The sequence below is a fragment of the Melanostigma gelatinosum genome (genome assembly GCF_949748355.1).
Source record: "Melanostigma gelatinosum genome assembly, chromosome: 7".
In the NCBI taxonomy this organism is placed as follows: domain Eukaryota; kingdom Metazoa; phylum Chordata; class Actinopteri; order Perciformes; family Zoarcidae; genus Melanostigma; species Melanostigma gelatinosum.
In genome coordinates, this window is record NC_136640.1 from 22,531,262 (window position 1) to 22,548,937 (window position 17,676).

At 45.5% G+C, this 17,676-nt stretch overlaps 1 protein-coding gene across 2 annotated transcripts in view; it reads left to right on the plus strand.

The window, feature by feature from the left end:
* mark4b (MAP/microtubule affinity-regulating kinase 4b) overlaps positions 1 to 17,676 on the plus strand; it is a 75,111-nt gene that overhangs the window by 28,940 nt on the left and 28,495 nt on the right. Inside the window, exons 4-14 of one of the 2 annotated variants that reach the window (XM_079272503.1) lie at positions 12,434 to 12,482; positions 12,568 to 12,633; positions 13,560 to 13,630; positions 14,107 to 14,163; positions 14,471 to 14,707; positions 14,992 to 15,111; positions 15,208 to 15,307; positions 15,748 to 15,857; positions 16,142 to 16,334; positions 16,446 to 16,687; positions 17,306 to 17,409. In XM_079272503.1, coding sequence (XP_079128629.1) covers positions 12,434 to 12,482; positions 12,568 to 12,633; positions 13,560 to 13,630; positions 14,107 to 14,163; positions 14,471 to 14,707; positions 14,992 to 15,111; positions 15,208 to 15,307; positions 15,748 to 15,857; positions 16,142 to 16,334; positions 16,446 to 16,687; positions 17,306 to 17,409 — 1,349 coding nt within the window. The remainder of the gene's footprint in view (positions 1 to 12,433; positions 12,483 to 12,567; positions 12,634 to 13,559; positions 13,631 to 14,106; positions 14,164 to 14,470; positions 14,708 to 14,991; positions 15,112 to 15,207; positions 15,308 to 15,747; positions 15,858 to 16,141; positions 16,335 to 16,445; positions 16,688 to 17,305; positions 17,410 to 17,676) is intronic. The other variant, XM_079272504.1, reaches the window with a different exon arrangement.

A 17,676-nucleotide genomic window follows, 5' to 3' on the forward strand; every position in this document is an offset into this window, starting at 1 on the left:
TTTTGTTTAGCTAGTTCCCCACTGAGTTAACCTGAGCGAGGACGCTCTGTTAACTGTGACAGCTGTAAGGATACAAAGTTGATGGCTACAGCCCCAGTATCAGCTTTGTTTAGCTAGTTTTCCACCGAGTTAACCTGAGCGAGGACGCTCTGTTAACTGTGACAGCCGTAAGGTTTACAAAGTTGATGGACGCAGTCCCAGCTAGCATCCAAGTTAGCCTGAGTGAAGACACTGCTAACTGCGAATTACGTCAGATGTAAAGATTAAATCTCCATGTACACAACGCCAATGCGGACTAGTGTCTCACAAAGTTTGCCTGAGCAGGAACACTCTGCTAACTGTGATAGCCGTAACACTGTGAAGGGCGGGCCGACAGCGTAATTCTACGCTCTCGTTAGCGCGCCACTCGATTACTAGAGCGGAAGCGCTCTGCCAACCGTGGAACAAACAACTGTTATAGAAAACAATGTTAATCGATCTTACCGATTGCTGTCATCACGACTTAGCTGACCCTTATCAGACTGGTGACGACCGATGATAGGGGCGTTCACCAGTCCGGGGCTCGATGTCCGAACGGCGAACACACCGTTCCCTCCGAAGAGGGACAGCTCGTCGCAGCCTTTGGAGGGCGAGAGAACCGCAACTCCGACCGGTAGTCACAAGGCTACAGCGACGAGCTCTAATATGTCTTGATCGTAGACACATCCTTGTTTAAGCTACCATGGTAGCTAACCTGCGACGCGAGAAGAAAAAAAGGACTGAGCTCAGGATGACACCGGAACTTATAGATGACGGTGGTCATCCGAGGTCACACGTGACTTTGTTGATATAAATATTCGACCTGCGCATGCGCGAGACGGGATACATCCAGTGTTAAGCACTGCCTCTGGCGGTCAGTAAGGATGAAATAGAACCGCTTGAGCGTGAGAAAACGTGCAATTTTAAGAGTTTTAACCCTACTTTGATGATTATGGATCGCAATTATTTTGGCCAGTATAAAAGTGACGTTTACATATCGTCCCATGCCGCGTTGCAGCTGACCTAACTTTAATTCCCATCATTGATTCAAATCGACTGATTATTAGGCCTCTGCGCTGGAGGCATTATTTTTATTCGGGTTGTCCATCCCAGTGACCGTGATGCCTCAGGAACACCTGGAGGACATTTCTTCTAACTTGGCACGAAGGTCCACCTGGACTCAAAGATGAGCTGATTAGAACTTTGGTGGTCAAAGGTCACTGTGACCTCACCAAACACGTTTTGGGCCACAACTCAAGAATGAATGCGCTAATTATGAGAATATCACACAAATAACGAAATGGATAAAGTGATGATATTGGTTGTTAAGTGCAACGTGACTGGTCCAATCCAGTAATTGTTTTGTATATAAAAATGAAGCCCCTTACATTTTCTGGGGTCTTTAAATATATTTTTTCCCGGCCAAAAGTCCAAAATCCACAGAATTTAACTTTATTCAGTTGACGAAAACAGTGACAAGAGAAAATCCTTTTATGTTTAGAAGCTGGTACTTGCAGAAGTTTAGCATTTTAGCTTTAGAACTGACTCAAACAATGAGTTGGTGGTCAGCTTAGTTTAACTGCTTTCTAAATTGTACCCTTTTAAGGCACGTACTGAATGCTTTGTTCGCCTTTGCTCGTTGTCATTTGGAGATAGTTTCAGTCTGGTGGGTAGTTTGTGTTCTCACAGCTCGTACAGGTCACTCTTTGTTCAGATGCTGACCAAACTGTGGCCTTGTCTGATTATGAGTCTTCTTTATCAGCACCGCCACCGCAACACACACACACACACACACACACACACACACACACACACACACACACACACACACACACACACACACACACACACACTGTTGCATGTAGAAGTTTGAGTCTGTTCCACAGCGAGGAGGCCAGAGCACGTGTCCGGCTGCTGTTCACAGTGGACACGCTGCAATAATAAATCTACCAAAACTGGTTTACAATTAAAAGGAATTTAATCCCACTAATGCAGGACGATTACAGTTAAACATTGGAGTACATACTCCTATGAAATATTACAATATTAACCCACTTTAGAAAAAACTACCTCTGGTCCCAGGACACAGCCGTCCCAGGCAACCACACGCTAAAAGAGGCAGAAAAACACTTTCTATCTCCCGCCCTCATATCCCTTCGCAACTCCTCCCCTTCCGTCTATCTCAACTTCTATGAGCTAACTTCCCTGTGCACTTCTGTAAACGCCTGTCTTCATGACTCTCTTTCCCTGAGCTCCTAACACATTCAAAGACTGTCAGTTATTGCTTAATCCCTTCTATAATAATCCTTCAGTATAAATGTTAAACTTCTGCAACTTTGGCAAAAGCTTCATGTCTCAAATTCTACTTTGAGCTGCTTATCCTAAAACACTTTATGCTTATCTTAATTATGCATTTCCAAAACACTTATGTTTATGACTAATTATGAATTCTGAATTATGAATTCTTAAACACTTTTATTATGTTGACTAGACACACAGTTCTATGCTCAAATTTCTTACATGCATCATGGAGGTCGATGCTGCATCACACGCACACAGCAGCCTATTGATGGACGCTCTGCTGGTTAGATAACCGGTCCGGGCTGTGCTTTGCCTCTATTGATAACTGAGGGTTGTGTTATTGATGGTGGCTGGCTCTGTGTGATAGTTGTCCACCTGGCCTAGATAGAACTCTGACGCTCTGACTGTTCACTTCAACACTAAATGAAAAGAAGAAAAAAAAACAAAAAACATGTTTTGTTAGAGAAATCACGCCAACACCTTCGTTCACCTTATTCGCCCTCTGTTCCAACAGTGAGATGCCGTCTTAATACACCATGAATGAGCTCTTCAGATCTTTAAGCTAAGACCTTAACATTAACAAAAATAGTAGTGACTCCCTGCCTTTTTAAAACGTTCGTAAAGTCAGAATGTTTGTCCGTTTCTCGATATCTTTCAAATATGAATCCAAGTTATGAACATTGTCACGTGAAGTTCATTGCGTACTGTCTAACACAAACAATATTTTGTCCCCTGTCGTTGGGTGTGCTTGTTTTTCTGTCTACAAACTAAAAGTGTCCCGACACTTCTCTCTGTAGTCTTCACCCCTTTTCCTTTTGGCTGTGCCAGAATGACCATAAAGTGCATAAAGCGAGCAGTTGCGTCGGTACGCCGGGTGCTGTAAAAAACTGTCGTCAATTGATGATGATTGATGATGCATCGTTGATATGTTACTCAATGGCCTAATTTTTCTACAAACAATAGTCGTGCTGGTTTAAATAATGAAGTATTTCCCCGCCTGTCCCAAATAGAGTTAAGTGATTGAGGGCCACTGACTGCAGGTTGAGGTAACATCATTGTCCACACAGTCCACTGGGACTAACGAGGACAAATACTCTTGAGTGATGTACGTCACTGTGTGTTCGTTTAGGGTCGTGTATTAACGACACGTGTTGCACTCATGGCTCTAATGAGATGAAGCTCTCCTGTCTGAACTTGGCCCGCTGCCTGTGTGTGTGTGTGTGTGTGTGTGTGTGTGTGTGTGTGTGTGTGTGTGTGTGTGTGTGTGTGTGTGTGTGTGTGTGTGTGTGTGTGTGTGTGTGTGTGTGTGTGTGTGTGTGTGTGTGTGTGTGTGTGTGTGTGTTCTGCAGCAGAGTGTTAGCGGTCCAGTGCTGCATAGCGCAGCGCTGCCGGTCGCGTCCTGTCCTGTCAGCATTATCGTAGTCCGTGTAGGACACGACGCATGCTGCCAGGTGACCCTGTCTCTCTGTCTCTGCCTGTCTCTCTGTCTCTCTCTCTCTGTCTCTGCCTGTCTCTCTGTCTGTCTCTGTCTCTCTCTGTCTGTCTGTCTCTGCCTGTCTGTCTGTCTGTCTCTCTCTCTCTGTCTCTGCCTGTCTCTCTGTCTGTCTCTGTCTCTCTCTGTCTGTCTGTCTCTGCCTGTCTGTCTGTCTCTCTCTCTGTCTCTCTCTCTGTCTCTCTGTCTCTCTGTCTGTCTGTCTCTGCCTGTCTGTATGTCTGTCTCTCTCTCTGTCTCTCTCTCTGTCTCTCTCTCTCTGTCTCTCTCTGTCTCTCTCTCTCTCTGTCTGTCTGTCTCTCTGTCTGTCTCTCTGTCTGTCTGTCTCTCTCTCTGTCTCTCTCTCTGTCTCTGCCTGTCTCTCTCTCTGTCTGTCTCTCTCTCTGTCTCTCTCTGTCTGTCTCTCTGTCTGTCTGTCTCTGCCTGTCTGTCACACAGCCTCTCACTCCCTGCACATCCTGCTTTTACTTTCTCTATAACCTTTCTCTATAACCTATCATTTGGATTGTATTACACACATCAATTTCACTCTTATTTGTTTTTGATTCCTCAATTCACTGTTGTGTTTAAAATGTGTTAGAAAGTCTGGCTTGGCTGCCTATTTATATGAGTGAATTCATTATGTGTACTTGTTCTTACTGTGTAAAGTTAGACCAACAATCCCAAACTCAAAAATATTACGATAAACGTCCGGGAAAAGCAGCAGCTGGAACATGAAATGTTTGGCGGTTCTTCTCGATATCAACTCCAACAATTAATCCATTAGCAAAACAGTTGGCAGTTAATTCTCTAACGTTGTGTAGAAAAGCTAAAATATAAGATTTCTCCTCCCTTTAAGCTGTTTTTAATGAACGTGTTATGCGATGGCGTGAAACTGAGACGTGTTTGCTGGTTAAGTGACGCTGGCTTTAAACCACTGAATCACTCTGGAACTTTTTTTTTTAACTTTTTGAAAGAAAGCTCTCTTTGTCTTCAGATGAAAGCGTGAAATAAGCGCAGCACTAGCTGACACTCAGGTGTATTTGTCCAACATTAATCAGCACCGTTGTCTTTCATGGGAGACTGGTTTATTTGCTCCAGTGTACCATAATGGAAATGCACATAATCTGCATTTGCACAACATTAATATTCAAAAGATGTAATATTCACAGTTGGGTTGCAATAGAAGCACACCGTAAATCTAACTCTCGATCTCTCTCTGTCTCTTTACGCACTGTTGTGCATGAGTCTATATTGAGTCTGTATTGTAGATGTATGGCCCATTTCTCTCTCTCTCTTCTCCTCACTCCTCCCATCCTATTTTCTCTTCATCAACTCTTTATTTTCTTCTACTCTAGCTCGGCGTCCCACTTCTCTGTCCCCGGGCCTTGTGTTGCAGTAGTAGCTCTACTGTAATCTCAGCTGTACTCTCCATCGTCTGCAGCGCTACAGTATGTCTCCTAACACCATGTCAGGGACGTAGGGACCCTCAGGTTAGCCAGTGCTGCGCCGCCCAAGCGCCAGTCTGCTCCAACGCGGACATTAGGAAACAGACCAAGTGTAGGGTGCAGTAGGTTGTTTGATGTCTTCAAACCTGAAATTGAGTGAAAGCCATGCATATGCAGGTGTATTACGTCAACCACACGGTTGATGCACATCATGAAGAGCCTTCATCAGACGTTTCATCAAAATCAAACACAAATCTGCCTAAATTGTTATTATTACTCGCAGTAACATTTATCTAGTGAAGCGTAGCTGGTGTGTACAAATGATTATATTGTCTTCTGTTGACTGCAAATCTCTGCTGAGCAAGCTGTACGTCTGTGAGCAGTTTATTCTTGTTTATGATCTGCCTCTGGCTGTAGATCGTCTGAGAACATGAATCTATTAGCAAGAGCTGAAAATCCCGACTGTCCTACACGCACCTGAAGGCAGCGAAAGAGCTGCAGACATTAGAGGGTGCATGAGGTCCGAAATAGAAAACCAATTTGTCCACCGACTCCCAAGTGAGTCTCTTGTAGATTTTTCGGGAATACCTCACGAAAATAAAAATATGCCGTTGTCCTGTTTCACATCTTCAGACCTCACGGCTGTAATGGCAACACACAGGACCCTTTTAATGCACTCCTCCGCCCCCGCGTGTCCAAAAGCCCCGGTGTCACTTTGAGAACGGGGAAAAACAGCGGTCAGCACTCCGATGTCGTGCATGTGCACAAAAGTGAAGTGTGTGTGCGTGCAGGACGCCGATTGGGCCACCATCTAATGCTGTGAAGTGTGTTTTCTCCCTCGCCCAGGCCCCCTCGACTAGGAGCCGAATTCCAGACAGGCAAACAAAAGGGGCGGATTGTATTATTGAGGGCTTGGAACAGGAGCAGGGACCCTGAGAAAGACAAGATACAGAGCAGAACCGAAGAGAACAGACTGTGTGTGTGTGTGTGTGTGTGTGTGTGTGTGTGTGTGTGTGTGTGTGTGTGTGTGTGTGTGTGTGTGTGTGTGTGTGTGTGTGTGTGTGTGTGTGTGTGTGTGTGTGTGTGTGTGTGTGTAGGCCTACGTGCATGATAACCGTCGGATAAAACTTGTGGCCCGACGTGGTCTCCGCTCCGCCTTTTGTGTGCACGTGTAATGCCATTATCTGCGTTGCTTTTGTGCGCGTTGTCCCCCGCGTGGGTGTCTGCGCTGCAATCCCATTGTTTTATGCGTTGTTGTTATTGTGCCTGCGTGCAAAAGGGAGTAATTAGACAATAAAGGAACAAGAGGGCGGGCAGAGCGGGAGCAGAAGGCTTTTCCCACAAGCCCGTTTTCAAAGCAGCGGGAAATAGAACTGCAGAAGAAGAGAAGTGCATGCACGATGCCCCGCCTTGATCTTTCACTCTTTTCTCCCCTTGTTATTCCTCCTGAAGCCAACATCTGTACAACTATATTCAACTCTACTTCTCTAATCAAGCTGAGTCAGGCTTCGTACATTCTGGGTCAAACAGGCCTCGAATTAAACTCCAGCTCCTCCTCGTCAGTGATTCAGCGCCTCTCGTCGGTCGGCCCCCGAGAGCTCCAATGACTGCGGTGCGTTACGGGGACGGAGGGTGTTCTTATCGTGGCCGTTTTTTATTGGGATAATGTAAAAGGGCAGCTCTCCCAGCAACAGGCAACAAAGGGAGAAACGAGGTCAAAAGTCGATTCAGATGTTCCCCAGCGACAAGAAAAAGGAACGAGGGCACATCCTTGAGTAATGTTGCTCATTAGAGGGCCCCGAAGCATTCGGCTGGCCACCGACCGTTTAGTTCATCTGCTGTTTGACTTTAACCCGGCTAGAGAGGCATCAACGTGTGCTCAAGTGGCTCATAGACTGAAGGGGTTTCCTCCGATTTTTGTCTGTAATGTCTCCGACAGAAGTGGATCATCTCATCCATGGCGCAGGAATTGAGTCGTAGTTGAGCATTAAAAGCATCAAACCATAAGACAAAAGAAAAGGAGATTTAAAAACAATTAAGAACAGTCATTAAAACACTAAAAAGCAGTGTAAGAAATAAAATACAGTAGTAAAATGCAGGAAATTGATTAATATCCTTGAATCTGGTTCGAACAGAAAAGTCTACAATCTTGATTTAAAGGAGCTGAGGGTCTCAGCAGACCTGCAGCTTTCTGGGACTTTGTTCCAGATGTGTAAAACTGAACGCTGCTTCTCCATGTTTAGTTCTGACCCTGGGAACAGGAAGTAGACCGGTCCCAGACGACCTGAGGGGTCGGGATGGTTCATAAGGTAGCAGCAGATCAGAGATGTATTTTGGCCCTAAACCATTCAGTGCTCCATGTTGTAGTCTCCATGTTATATCGCTATAAGTTGCCCTGAGGCAGAGTTCAGTTTTTGTAGAGGTGCACTTTAGCTCTGGCATAACTTTTACATGAAGCCTCTGCAACTCCCCCGTAGTCCCTTAATCCCCATAATCCTCCGACTCCTCCGGTTGCAAAAAGAAGTCTGATTGTATAGAAGTCTATGAGAAAATGACTCTACTTCTCTCTTGATTTATTCCCTCAGTAAACATTGTAAACATGAGTTTATGTCTCAATCTCTAGCTTCAAGTCTTCTTCAATACAGCATGATGTTCATTTAGTAAATTATGGTCCATGTAGAGTCAAATAGACCATAAAGCAGAGCATGCTTTAGGGGCGGGGCTACCTTTTGATTGACATGTCGCTACCAGAGCCGTATACTGCGTCTCTACCACGGCGTCACTCCTCCGCAGTCCAAATATGGTCACTTCCCTTCACTGGTTGCAGAAAATGGCGACCGTTCAAAGTGCCGAACTCAAAGCTTCAAAACAGCAGTCCACAAACCACTTCTTAGTATTTGACAAATTATTATTTTTTTATTTGATGAGCGTAGGTGCTGATACTCCAATAATAACTAAATGGGTTATTATTGCTATTTAGAAACATTTAAAAGGATGATGGGGCTTCGGGTAAGTAGTGTAACACGACTACAGCAGTCACACAATATCGTACTTGTAGCTTTGCAGTAAGTGGTATAACATGTCTCTCATTCAGAGTCTGCATACACACACACACACACACACACACACACACATACACACACAGGATTATTCACAGTAGGTACTCTGATGTGCTAGTAGAGAGAGAGAGAAGCCTGTGTGGTCATTCGTCCCTCAAATTCTGTCGTTCTTTGTCTCTTACTCTCCCCCCCCCCCCACGTATTTTTCTGAAACTGTCCGTGTCTCGTGATTGGCTGCGGCTGATAAGAAGAAGTGTGTTTCACACACTGAGTAGAGTGCTGCAGTGTTATTAGACTGTGTGTCGTGTGGTAGAGATGTGTTGGGGCCGGCTGTTTAAATGTTCCAGCAAGGCAAGCATTATCAATTCCTCATTTCTCATTTCAACACCACTGTCTTCTCCATGCACTCTCTCCGTCTCGCTCTCTCTTTCGTTGAAGAAAAAACAGACAAAATACGGATACACAGTCTGGATAAAAAGGTCAAAACTTGGACAGACTGGCAGACCAGACGCATGAATCAAACCCACGCGGCACGAGTCTCAAAGTGAGGAAGAGAAAAGCAGAGAGAGAACTCGATCATTAGGTTGCTTTCCTGGTTGCTTTCCTTAGCAGTTGATTAATAATTCCTGGCAAGGACAGAGAGGATGTAAATGCTCAGAAGTTGATTCATTCAGCCTGAAAGGAGGGAAGAAGATGACGAGAAGTGAAGGATGTTGGGAAATAATACACCGCTGTCAGATATTGAAATATTTTAGTCGATGTTCATCTTTTGTCCAGAAGAGTTTAAAAACACGGAAGAGTTTTAAACACACAATTGAACTCAAGGGAAAATTCGTCAATTGAAGCAATAAATTCCTCATTGCGTGTGCAAATCTTCCGTTTTAAAGCTCATAGTTCATTAAAACCCCAAAATCAACCCATGTCATGATTGGAGGACTCCACATGGCAGCAGCTGTGTGTCAGTAGGTCTCCCTCCATGTGGTCAACGTCCCATGACTTCCCACACTCCCCCGGGAAGTCATGGGCGCTCAGGCCCAGGGATTAATACCAGGTTTGGCATGGCAACTGTGACGCGGGGGTCTATCGCCATGGGAGATAACGAGGAGATGAGAGGAGAGAGGAGGGTGAACACAATAAGGGAAGAGAGTTCAGTTGGATCAGCGAACAAACGCTGCATTCGGACGCGATGGAGAAAAACAAACAGACATTTGTGCTTTCACCAAGAAACATTATTAACCTGTGAAATGCAGGTGAAAGTGTGATGAACGTTATTACATGACGGCAGTATGAGCCGAGGATTGATCGGGCTGATCAATCAATACCTGCAACTCAAAGTCCCGGCCAGCCGCTGAGGTTTCTGGTTCTTAAAGGTTCAATATGTTACCTTTCCGCATCAGAATGTCTAAACCTATGCTGTAAGTTGTGTTGAGTTGTGTACATACATGATCCCAAATGTTTCTACTAATGTTCAAACGTAGAGAAATCTGTCATTTTAATCAAGGCCATAGTCCGTTTCATTGGTCTTCGTATCCTGTTTGCTTCAGTATCGTAGTTATCTGAGAAACGAGCTGAGCTAGCGTTAGCACAGGCGCCCCGTGTCCTCTGGACAGCGTCAGAGAAACACCGATTGTTGAAGTGAAACTGCTTCATTCAGTGTTTTACTTTGTTTTACTTTGTTTGAGGAGAGGAGGAGACCTCCGAGGATAATTCTGCTCCCGGTGAAAACCTCCTGAAAGATGAACACTGAAGTCCTAACTGAGAGAAGCTGACTGCAATGGCGGTGGAGACGACGACTCCCATGAACCCACGCTACTTCACAACACCCCAAAACTGTTTAGATTGAGAGCAACAAATAACAAATGGTGCTTTTGATTCTCTTTTTCAGTCACGCTCTGTTTCGGAAACAATTACCAGCTGCTGTTTTTAATCTCTAAATATGTAACAACCCAGCTAACAGTGGTCACAGATTCAATTACTGTTAGTGGACTCTAGTAGAGAGAAAGAGGCGAACATGAGTACAGGAGAGCGCAGTGAGGGAGGAGAGGCTTAGCCGATAATTCTTCTTAAAGCTCAGATGAACAGCTGATGCACCGCACACTTAATTAAATTACACACACTCCCAGTGGACCTGTGTGTGTGTGTGTGTGTGTGTGTGTGCGTGTTTATGACGCTGAGGCGTCCCATTTTCAGAGCACTGAGTAGAACGAGTGTTTCTAACGCGTCACCAGACGTCACTAGACGTGGTTCTCATGTGGGAATGCTTCTCCAACAAAACACTTTCAGTTTACAATGATATAAAACAGGAGAACGTGATGGTGTCTGTGAAAACGCACACAACACGGGCGCAATACACACATCATCGCCTCGGGCGACTGAAGTTACGTCATCGGGAAAGTGTTTGATCTTCACCACGAGAAAGCAAATTCCTAGAGAGTGCGGCTCCAAAGAAAAGTCACTGCTGATTGATTCAGTGCAGTATGAATATGAAGCAGCACGTATGTGAGCACTTAGTCAGCCCTCCCTGGATGAGAAGGACGAGTCGAGGTTCATGTCACGTTATCTTAATTAGATGTGTAGGGCGGCAGCCTGCGCTTGTCCCAGTTTAGACGTCTAAATCTGAGCAGACGGATAAAACCTGCTCCATCGCTCCGGCGCTCCACACATGGCCGCTACACAGTGTAACGTAACACGTGTGATATGACTGACTACGGGTCAGTAACTCCTACAACCCCCACTTAAAAAAAACACCCAAACTATCCCTTTAAGGTCACAGAACGGTAAACTTGTTCACCTCTTAAGCACCGTGAGTTGGTTGTAAGATTCTACTGCAGTATACAACTCAGGAAATATAATCATAAGAAGAGGGGGACTGACTGGTTTAACGTGATAATGCCGGCGATGGAGAGGCATAAGGGGGGAGTGTGTCTCCCGGGGCAGCTGAGTGTCCGCTACAAAAAATGAAGGCATCAGTTGCATTCCTGCTTTTGTGTTCGTCGTTTTTTTTCTGCGCTTAATTTATTCTTGTAGGATTTTAAAGGAGGCAGGTTTGCTGAGGGATTCACAGAGCAACATGACATGACTCAGCATTGTTTTCTTGTCTTGTCCTCCCTCTACGCCCCTCGTCTCCTGCACATTGTTCATGTTCTTGCAGATACAGAAATGGTCCTGATACACTCTGCTCTTGTAGTTATTTTTGTCATGACTCTACACACACACTCTTCCCCTGCAGGGTCAGAATGTCTCACATTGACACTAATAACCAAACCCAAAGCTACTAATGATGGACGAATGGCTCGATTGCATGTGTTTAATGCGTCAGAGGCTGAAAGCCGACCCTCGTGAACACGCGTGCAGTTAATCAGGACCTTTGACACGTGCATGTTGGTTTAAAACCAGATTTTAAGTGTCTTCTTTAATCTGACATCAACTGATTTTCATCTGTGGTGAAATGAAGCTTCAATTTACTGTGATTCCATCTGCTGTTAAATATACATCTCATCAGTGTGTTCCGCTGTGATGCAGCTAGTCTGGCTTTTTCCCTTTGTCATCTTTTAAAAAGGAGTTCACAGACAAATACATTACTTTAATTAGAGAGAGAGAGAGAATCAGAGTGGCAGGATGAGGCAGCAGTGATGGATGAGTTGGGGGAGGGGGGGGGGAGGGGGGGAGCACGCCCAGGGGAGGAGGCCCGCTGTCAGCCTAGCATCAGTGAGACACTCCCTTGGGTGGCCGGGGTCTGGAGGTGGTCTGAGAGATGAGTGGGGGGGTCTGAAGGGAACGGTGTCGTTACACCAACTGTGGACTGTATGGATTAACTGAATACAAATACATTTGATGAATGAAATGATCATTTTACTGTAGTATTGAACATGAATGTATCAACGTATTGATGTCGAGATAATGCTGCTGTAGTTTTATTATTTCAATTAATTTTGTTAGTTAAAATAGCCTGACGTTAGTTACAACTTTCCAATTCAAGCCATACAGCAATTTGAAAGCCATTAGCCCTTTACCATGAGCCTCATGATATATTCTATGTAATGTATCTGTGAAAGATTATAAATTATAAAGAGCTTTGTGTAATCTTATGATGGAGCCTGACGGTTCATTTTCTCTTTTCCACATTATGTTTTCAGCTGTTTCGAGAGGTGCGCATCATGAAAACTCTCAACCATCCCAACATCGGTGAGTTCCGCTCTGTATAATGGTCCGGTGTGTGTTTCTCTGCTGGCCTTAGTGTGAACGCCCCGCCTTCCTCTGTGTGCTACAGTGCAGCTGTTTGAGGTCATTGAGACGGAGAAGACTCTTTATCTGATTATGGAGTACGCCAGCGGAGGTGAGTGACATCCACGCCACCATCGTCGCCATTGGTCGACGCTAATTGGATTGATCACTGTGACCGAGCTATGCAGCACAACCGCTGAACTCGTTAATTTAGGGTTTAAACGATCGGGTCCAATCCCTTTTTGCCCCATTTTGGTTCGTGAAAAAGTCTCTTTTATTGTGCTCATCGTGCTCTTTTAACATCGCTCAGCTGTTTCCCATGCACTCTTCTCTATTTTTGCAGCTCCTCTGTTTTTCTTTCTTCCCTCCTCCCGATCCCTTAATCTCTCACCGCTGCTGCTCTGTACGTCGTGTGATCTCTTGCTTCCAATACCGATTAAGGAGGCAACAGCTCACCAGCCGGCATGCTGCTGCGTTCAACTCAACCGCAGCCCGTTTTACCGTTAAGGATATTTCGGGTCAAATGGTTGGCGTGCAGACACACACAAGATTTTTGTTATACGTATATTCCATTTGACTGACAGCAGCTTTTAGCTGTTTTTTTTTTTTAATGAGCTGAAAAATAATGTTAACAAACCAGCAGCAAGGAACGTTTGAGGCTTCTTGGAAGTCACGGATAGCTGTTTTCTCCTTCCCACGCTTGAACGCACTCACACACTCGTGTATTTTTAGTCAGGACACTTCTATCCGGTTTCAACCCTTTTTATGTTATCGCCACATTTGTTCTTGTAATGCTGGGAGAATTATTGGTGCAAGCTTGGCACAGACCTGACTCTAGACTCCAGCGGAGTGTTGGAGATTTTTTTAACACCCAAACCCACATGAACACCTTCCGAGGGACTCTGAATTCACATACATCTCCTGCAAGTGTTAGATTTAGTTGTGAGGTGGGGAAGGAGATTACCAACCCTGCCTTTAAACATCTTCCATGCCTGCCAGAACTACAGCCATACTGTTTGTTTCTCCCCCTTCTTCCAGGCGAAGTGTTCGACTACCTCGTGGCTCACGGCAGAATGAAGGAGAAAGAGGCCAGAGCCAAGTTCAGACAGGTCAGTTAAACCTCACACCTTAACTCACCACTCTTTGTCCATATATTATATGTTGACATCTGACAGCCGGCCATTCCTTGTGCTTTAACATTGAGCATAGCGACATACTCTCTGGACTGATTAATAAGAGAGGAAGAGGACATGTACGTTCACGATGCTTACCGAACATTACAGGAGCTTAACTCTGAGCTACTTGAGCTCTGATGTGACTCATCGTTTACAGTTCCTGCTTTGATTGTAACTTGGCAGACGCGAGCAGAAATGGATTGAATTCTTCCGCTGTGGTTCAGAGCCTCATAAAACAAACAGGAGGTGCGATCGCACAGCAAGAAATCCAGTCATCCGCTTTCTGTTTGTGATGTTGAGTCAGGTAGTTGTTCAAGGGGGGCGTGAGGGGTCGTGTGAATGGAGCTGCCAGTTTATCTTCCGTCTACGTGTTCGTTCTGTTCAATCGTTGGTGTTATTTCTCTCCTCAGATTGTGTCGGCGGTGCACTATTGTCACCTGAAGAACATTGTTCACAGAGACTTGAAGGTGATTACACAACGTCACAAGATAAAGGATGAAACGGGAACCTTCAGAGGAACAAACGTGTCTAAATCATTGACACACATTAAACAGACTATGTATTACTTTTACAAATATTGATGAATGACATCGTAAAAGACATAAGCAAGTAAAATGATCGAACTACAACTGCAAAATACATGACAGCCACCAAAGTGTATTGTCCACTACTCGATGCAGAAAAAGCATAATTTCCTGTGATTCACTCAGCTGATCGTAGTTCTGCCGTTGTTTTTTCTGTGTTCTTCTGTGTATCACTATCTGTTTCGTGCAGGCGGAGAACTTGCTGCTAGACGCCGACGGCAACATCAAAATAGCCGACTTTGGCTTCAGCAACGAGTTCACTGCAGGCAGTAAACTGGACACGTTCTGCGGCTCGCCGCCCTACGCCGCCCCAGAGCTCTTCCAGGGGAAGAAGTACGACGGTCCGGAGGTGGACATCTGGAGCCTGGGCGTCATCTTGTACACACTGGTCAGCGGGTCCTTGCCCTTTGATGGACAGAACCTGAAGGTACAGATGCAGTCTATGGTCCTGTGGAGGTGTTAGGTGACTGAAAGCTCCCATGAAGAGATTTCTGATGTTTTGGGAGAACATGGCGTGCACAAGAACGATAGCTTTTTCTCTTCTTATTTGTTTTCCTTTATTCTTTTAACCACATAATTGTGCATTGTATCACATTACACAAGATTTTGCCAAAAAGCGATAAACGGTATTTAAATGAAGTCACGTTCTTTTACTGATTCGTTGTCCCTGTAGCAGAAATTCATCGTGTGTCTATTGTGTGTTGCGTTCAGGAGCTGCGGGAGCGTGTTTTGAGGGGGAAGTACCGCGTGCCCTTCTACATGTCGACAGACTGCGAGGGAATCCTGCGCCGCTTCTTGGTCCTCAATCCTGCCAAGCGCTGCTCGCTGGAGGTGAGGAGGAAACACCGCATCACGTGCAACACGGCATGAATTGACCACATTAGGGTCTGAATATTGAGCTCTCCTTCTCTTTTCTTCCCTCACCAGCAAATCATGAAAGATAAGTGGATCAATGTCGGCTATGACGGCGAGGATCTGAAGCCCCACGCAGAGCCTGTCGAGGACTTAAACAATACCAGCCGCATTGGTGAGCAACACACACCTTTCACTATTCATTTATAGCCTAATCATTGATCTCAAAAAGATAAACTGTTGCGTTACTGTAACGTTAAACAGAAATATTTCGTGTACGATGGGAACTTCTGGATGAAGCCTCCATTTACGAAGCCGCTGACTGGAATAAACTTTCAACGTCACCAATGACTTTTCAGCCACATCCAGAGATTTAGCATGTAGCACTTTAAAAAGCTTCATTTGCATGAAGTTGGACGTCACACTTTAGTCACCATGAAAGCTGACCTACACGGTGCTACAGCCGCGTCGTAAGTTCAGGCTCTGCTTATGCATATGAAGGTTCACACCACGCAGAGCACCTTTTCATGATTGTGCAGGAGGTCGACCCGTGTGATTGCTGTGCAGCTCGCCACTTGCTGTAGATATTTGTTATTTCATGTGTCTCGTTTCCAGATGTGATGGTGGGGATGGGCTTCAACAGGGATGAGATCAGAGACTCGCTGTCTAGTCAGAAGTACAACGAGGTCACCGCCACATACCTGCTGCTGGGACGCAAGAACGAGGTGAGAGCGTCTGCTTGTCTTTGTGGGTTTGTTTGCAGCTTCCTCTGTATTTAGGTATGAGGTAATGGTTTATTGGACAGTGTATCGTTTTGCCAGATACGCTCATATCTAAACAAAATTATGAAAAGAAGATTTAGGATGGCGGTGGTACCTTTTGTGTCATTATGAGTTCATAATGTTAATTATTTTCGATTTAACTGTGGCGTCTAACCCTGGTCTAACCCGAAACAACCTAATCAATGCCTGACTCAGTCCTGTTGTACGTGTGAATGTTTCCCTCTCAGACGGAAGGCAGCGAGTCTCGATCGGCCAGCAGCCTGAGTCTGGCTCGAGTCCGACCCAGCATCACCAACGGAACCAGCAAACACACCGCTTCCTCCTCCTCCTCCTCCGCCGCCACCCCTTCCTCCTCCACTGGCCACAAGCCACAGCGCAGCTCCTCCACCTACCACCGCCAGAGACGACACTCTGACTTCTGTAAGCCAGATCAGTGACGTAGGGATGAGTGAGAGTCGGGTTCGTTCGTTCTAAAATGGTGACAGAAATCGTCCTCACCCAGATTTCTTGTCTCCCGCTCCCATCGCTCAGGTGGTCCGGCAGTTCCAGTGTCCACGCACCCCAAGCGGAGCCCCAGTGGCATAGGCGAAGGGGCGGGGCTTAAGGAGGAGCGGCTGTCGAGCCGCAAGCCGAGCACCAGCACCGTTGGCTCCCGTAGCATCCCGACGCCCTCCAGTCCAATGGTTAGCTCCGCCCACAACCCAAACAAGGCAGAGATACCCGACCGGCGCAAGGAAGCCAACGCGACCACAGTAAGGCCTAAAGGATATTGTGTGAGTGTGATGACATCATCCCGACTCAGAGACCTGTCACTTTATGTCCCTTATCAATAGAACAGGTGCAGATGGCAGAATCCTCAATCTTTACTAATCCCATTACCTCAGATTACACTACACTGACACAGATACTGTGGAGACTGCAAACATTAACGTCTTCCGCAGTTTAGAGAGGAGTTGAACAGTAAAACACTTTACATGCATCGACGAATAACAAACTGTGGATTCACCCAGCGGGGGGGGAATGTAGAGATTATGGTTCCTCAGTGAGATTAGCATGAGCGAGCGGGAGTTTAAAGGAATGTGAAGAGATGATTAACTCGTGAGATTAAGTCTTTAATGTTCTGTACGGGACAATCAGGCCGAGCTCGTTACGGTCTGAGGTCAGACGATCAAGCCAGGGAAGTCTTAACTTTTCTTAGAAGCTGCTTGGAGCACCAGGCAGGCAGGTTTTACTCTCGTCCGGATTTTCAAATAGTGTAGCCGTATGAAGGCTTGATGCACGTCTTTCACTTCTGAAGCCCTCCTTTCATTGTGTTGCGTTGTAAAGCACTTCATCATTCAAAGACGTCATTAGTTTCAGTAAATACAAGTGATTTTTGATCCTTTCTCCAGAACAACATCCCTGCCAGTGCCATGACTCGAAGGAACACGTATGTGTGTACAGACCGGTCCAGCACCGATAGACACTCACTGCTGCAAAATGGCAAGGAAAACAGGTGAGAGGAGCATCACCATCCGTACCATAACAGATGAGCAGAGTGCCCCCACAGTTAGCGCATCGTCGTCTTGGCTCTTTTTCTGTTTTTTTATTCTGTCCTCAAATACAACATATTTGTTGTAATTTGCACCACAGCCAATGGCCACGGAGCATATATGTATAAACAAATAAGAAGCAATCTTTGTGCGAGCTTTAAATTCCACCTCATTTTGTATCTAAACTCCCTGAAGGACTGCAATGAGTTGAGATTAGGGTTAGGATTTAG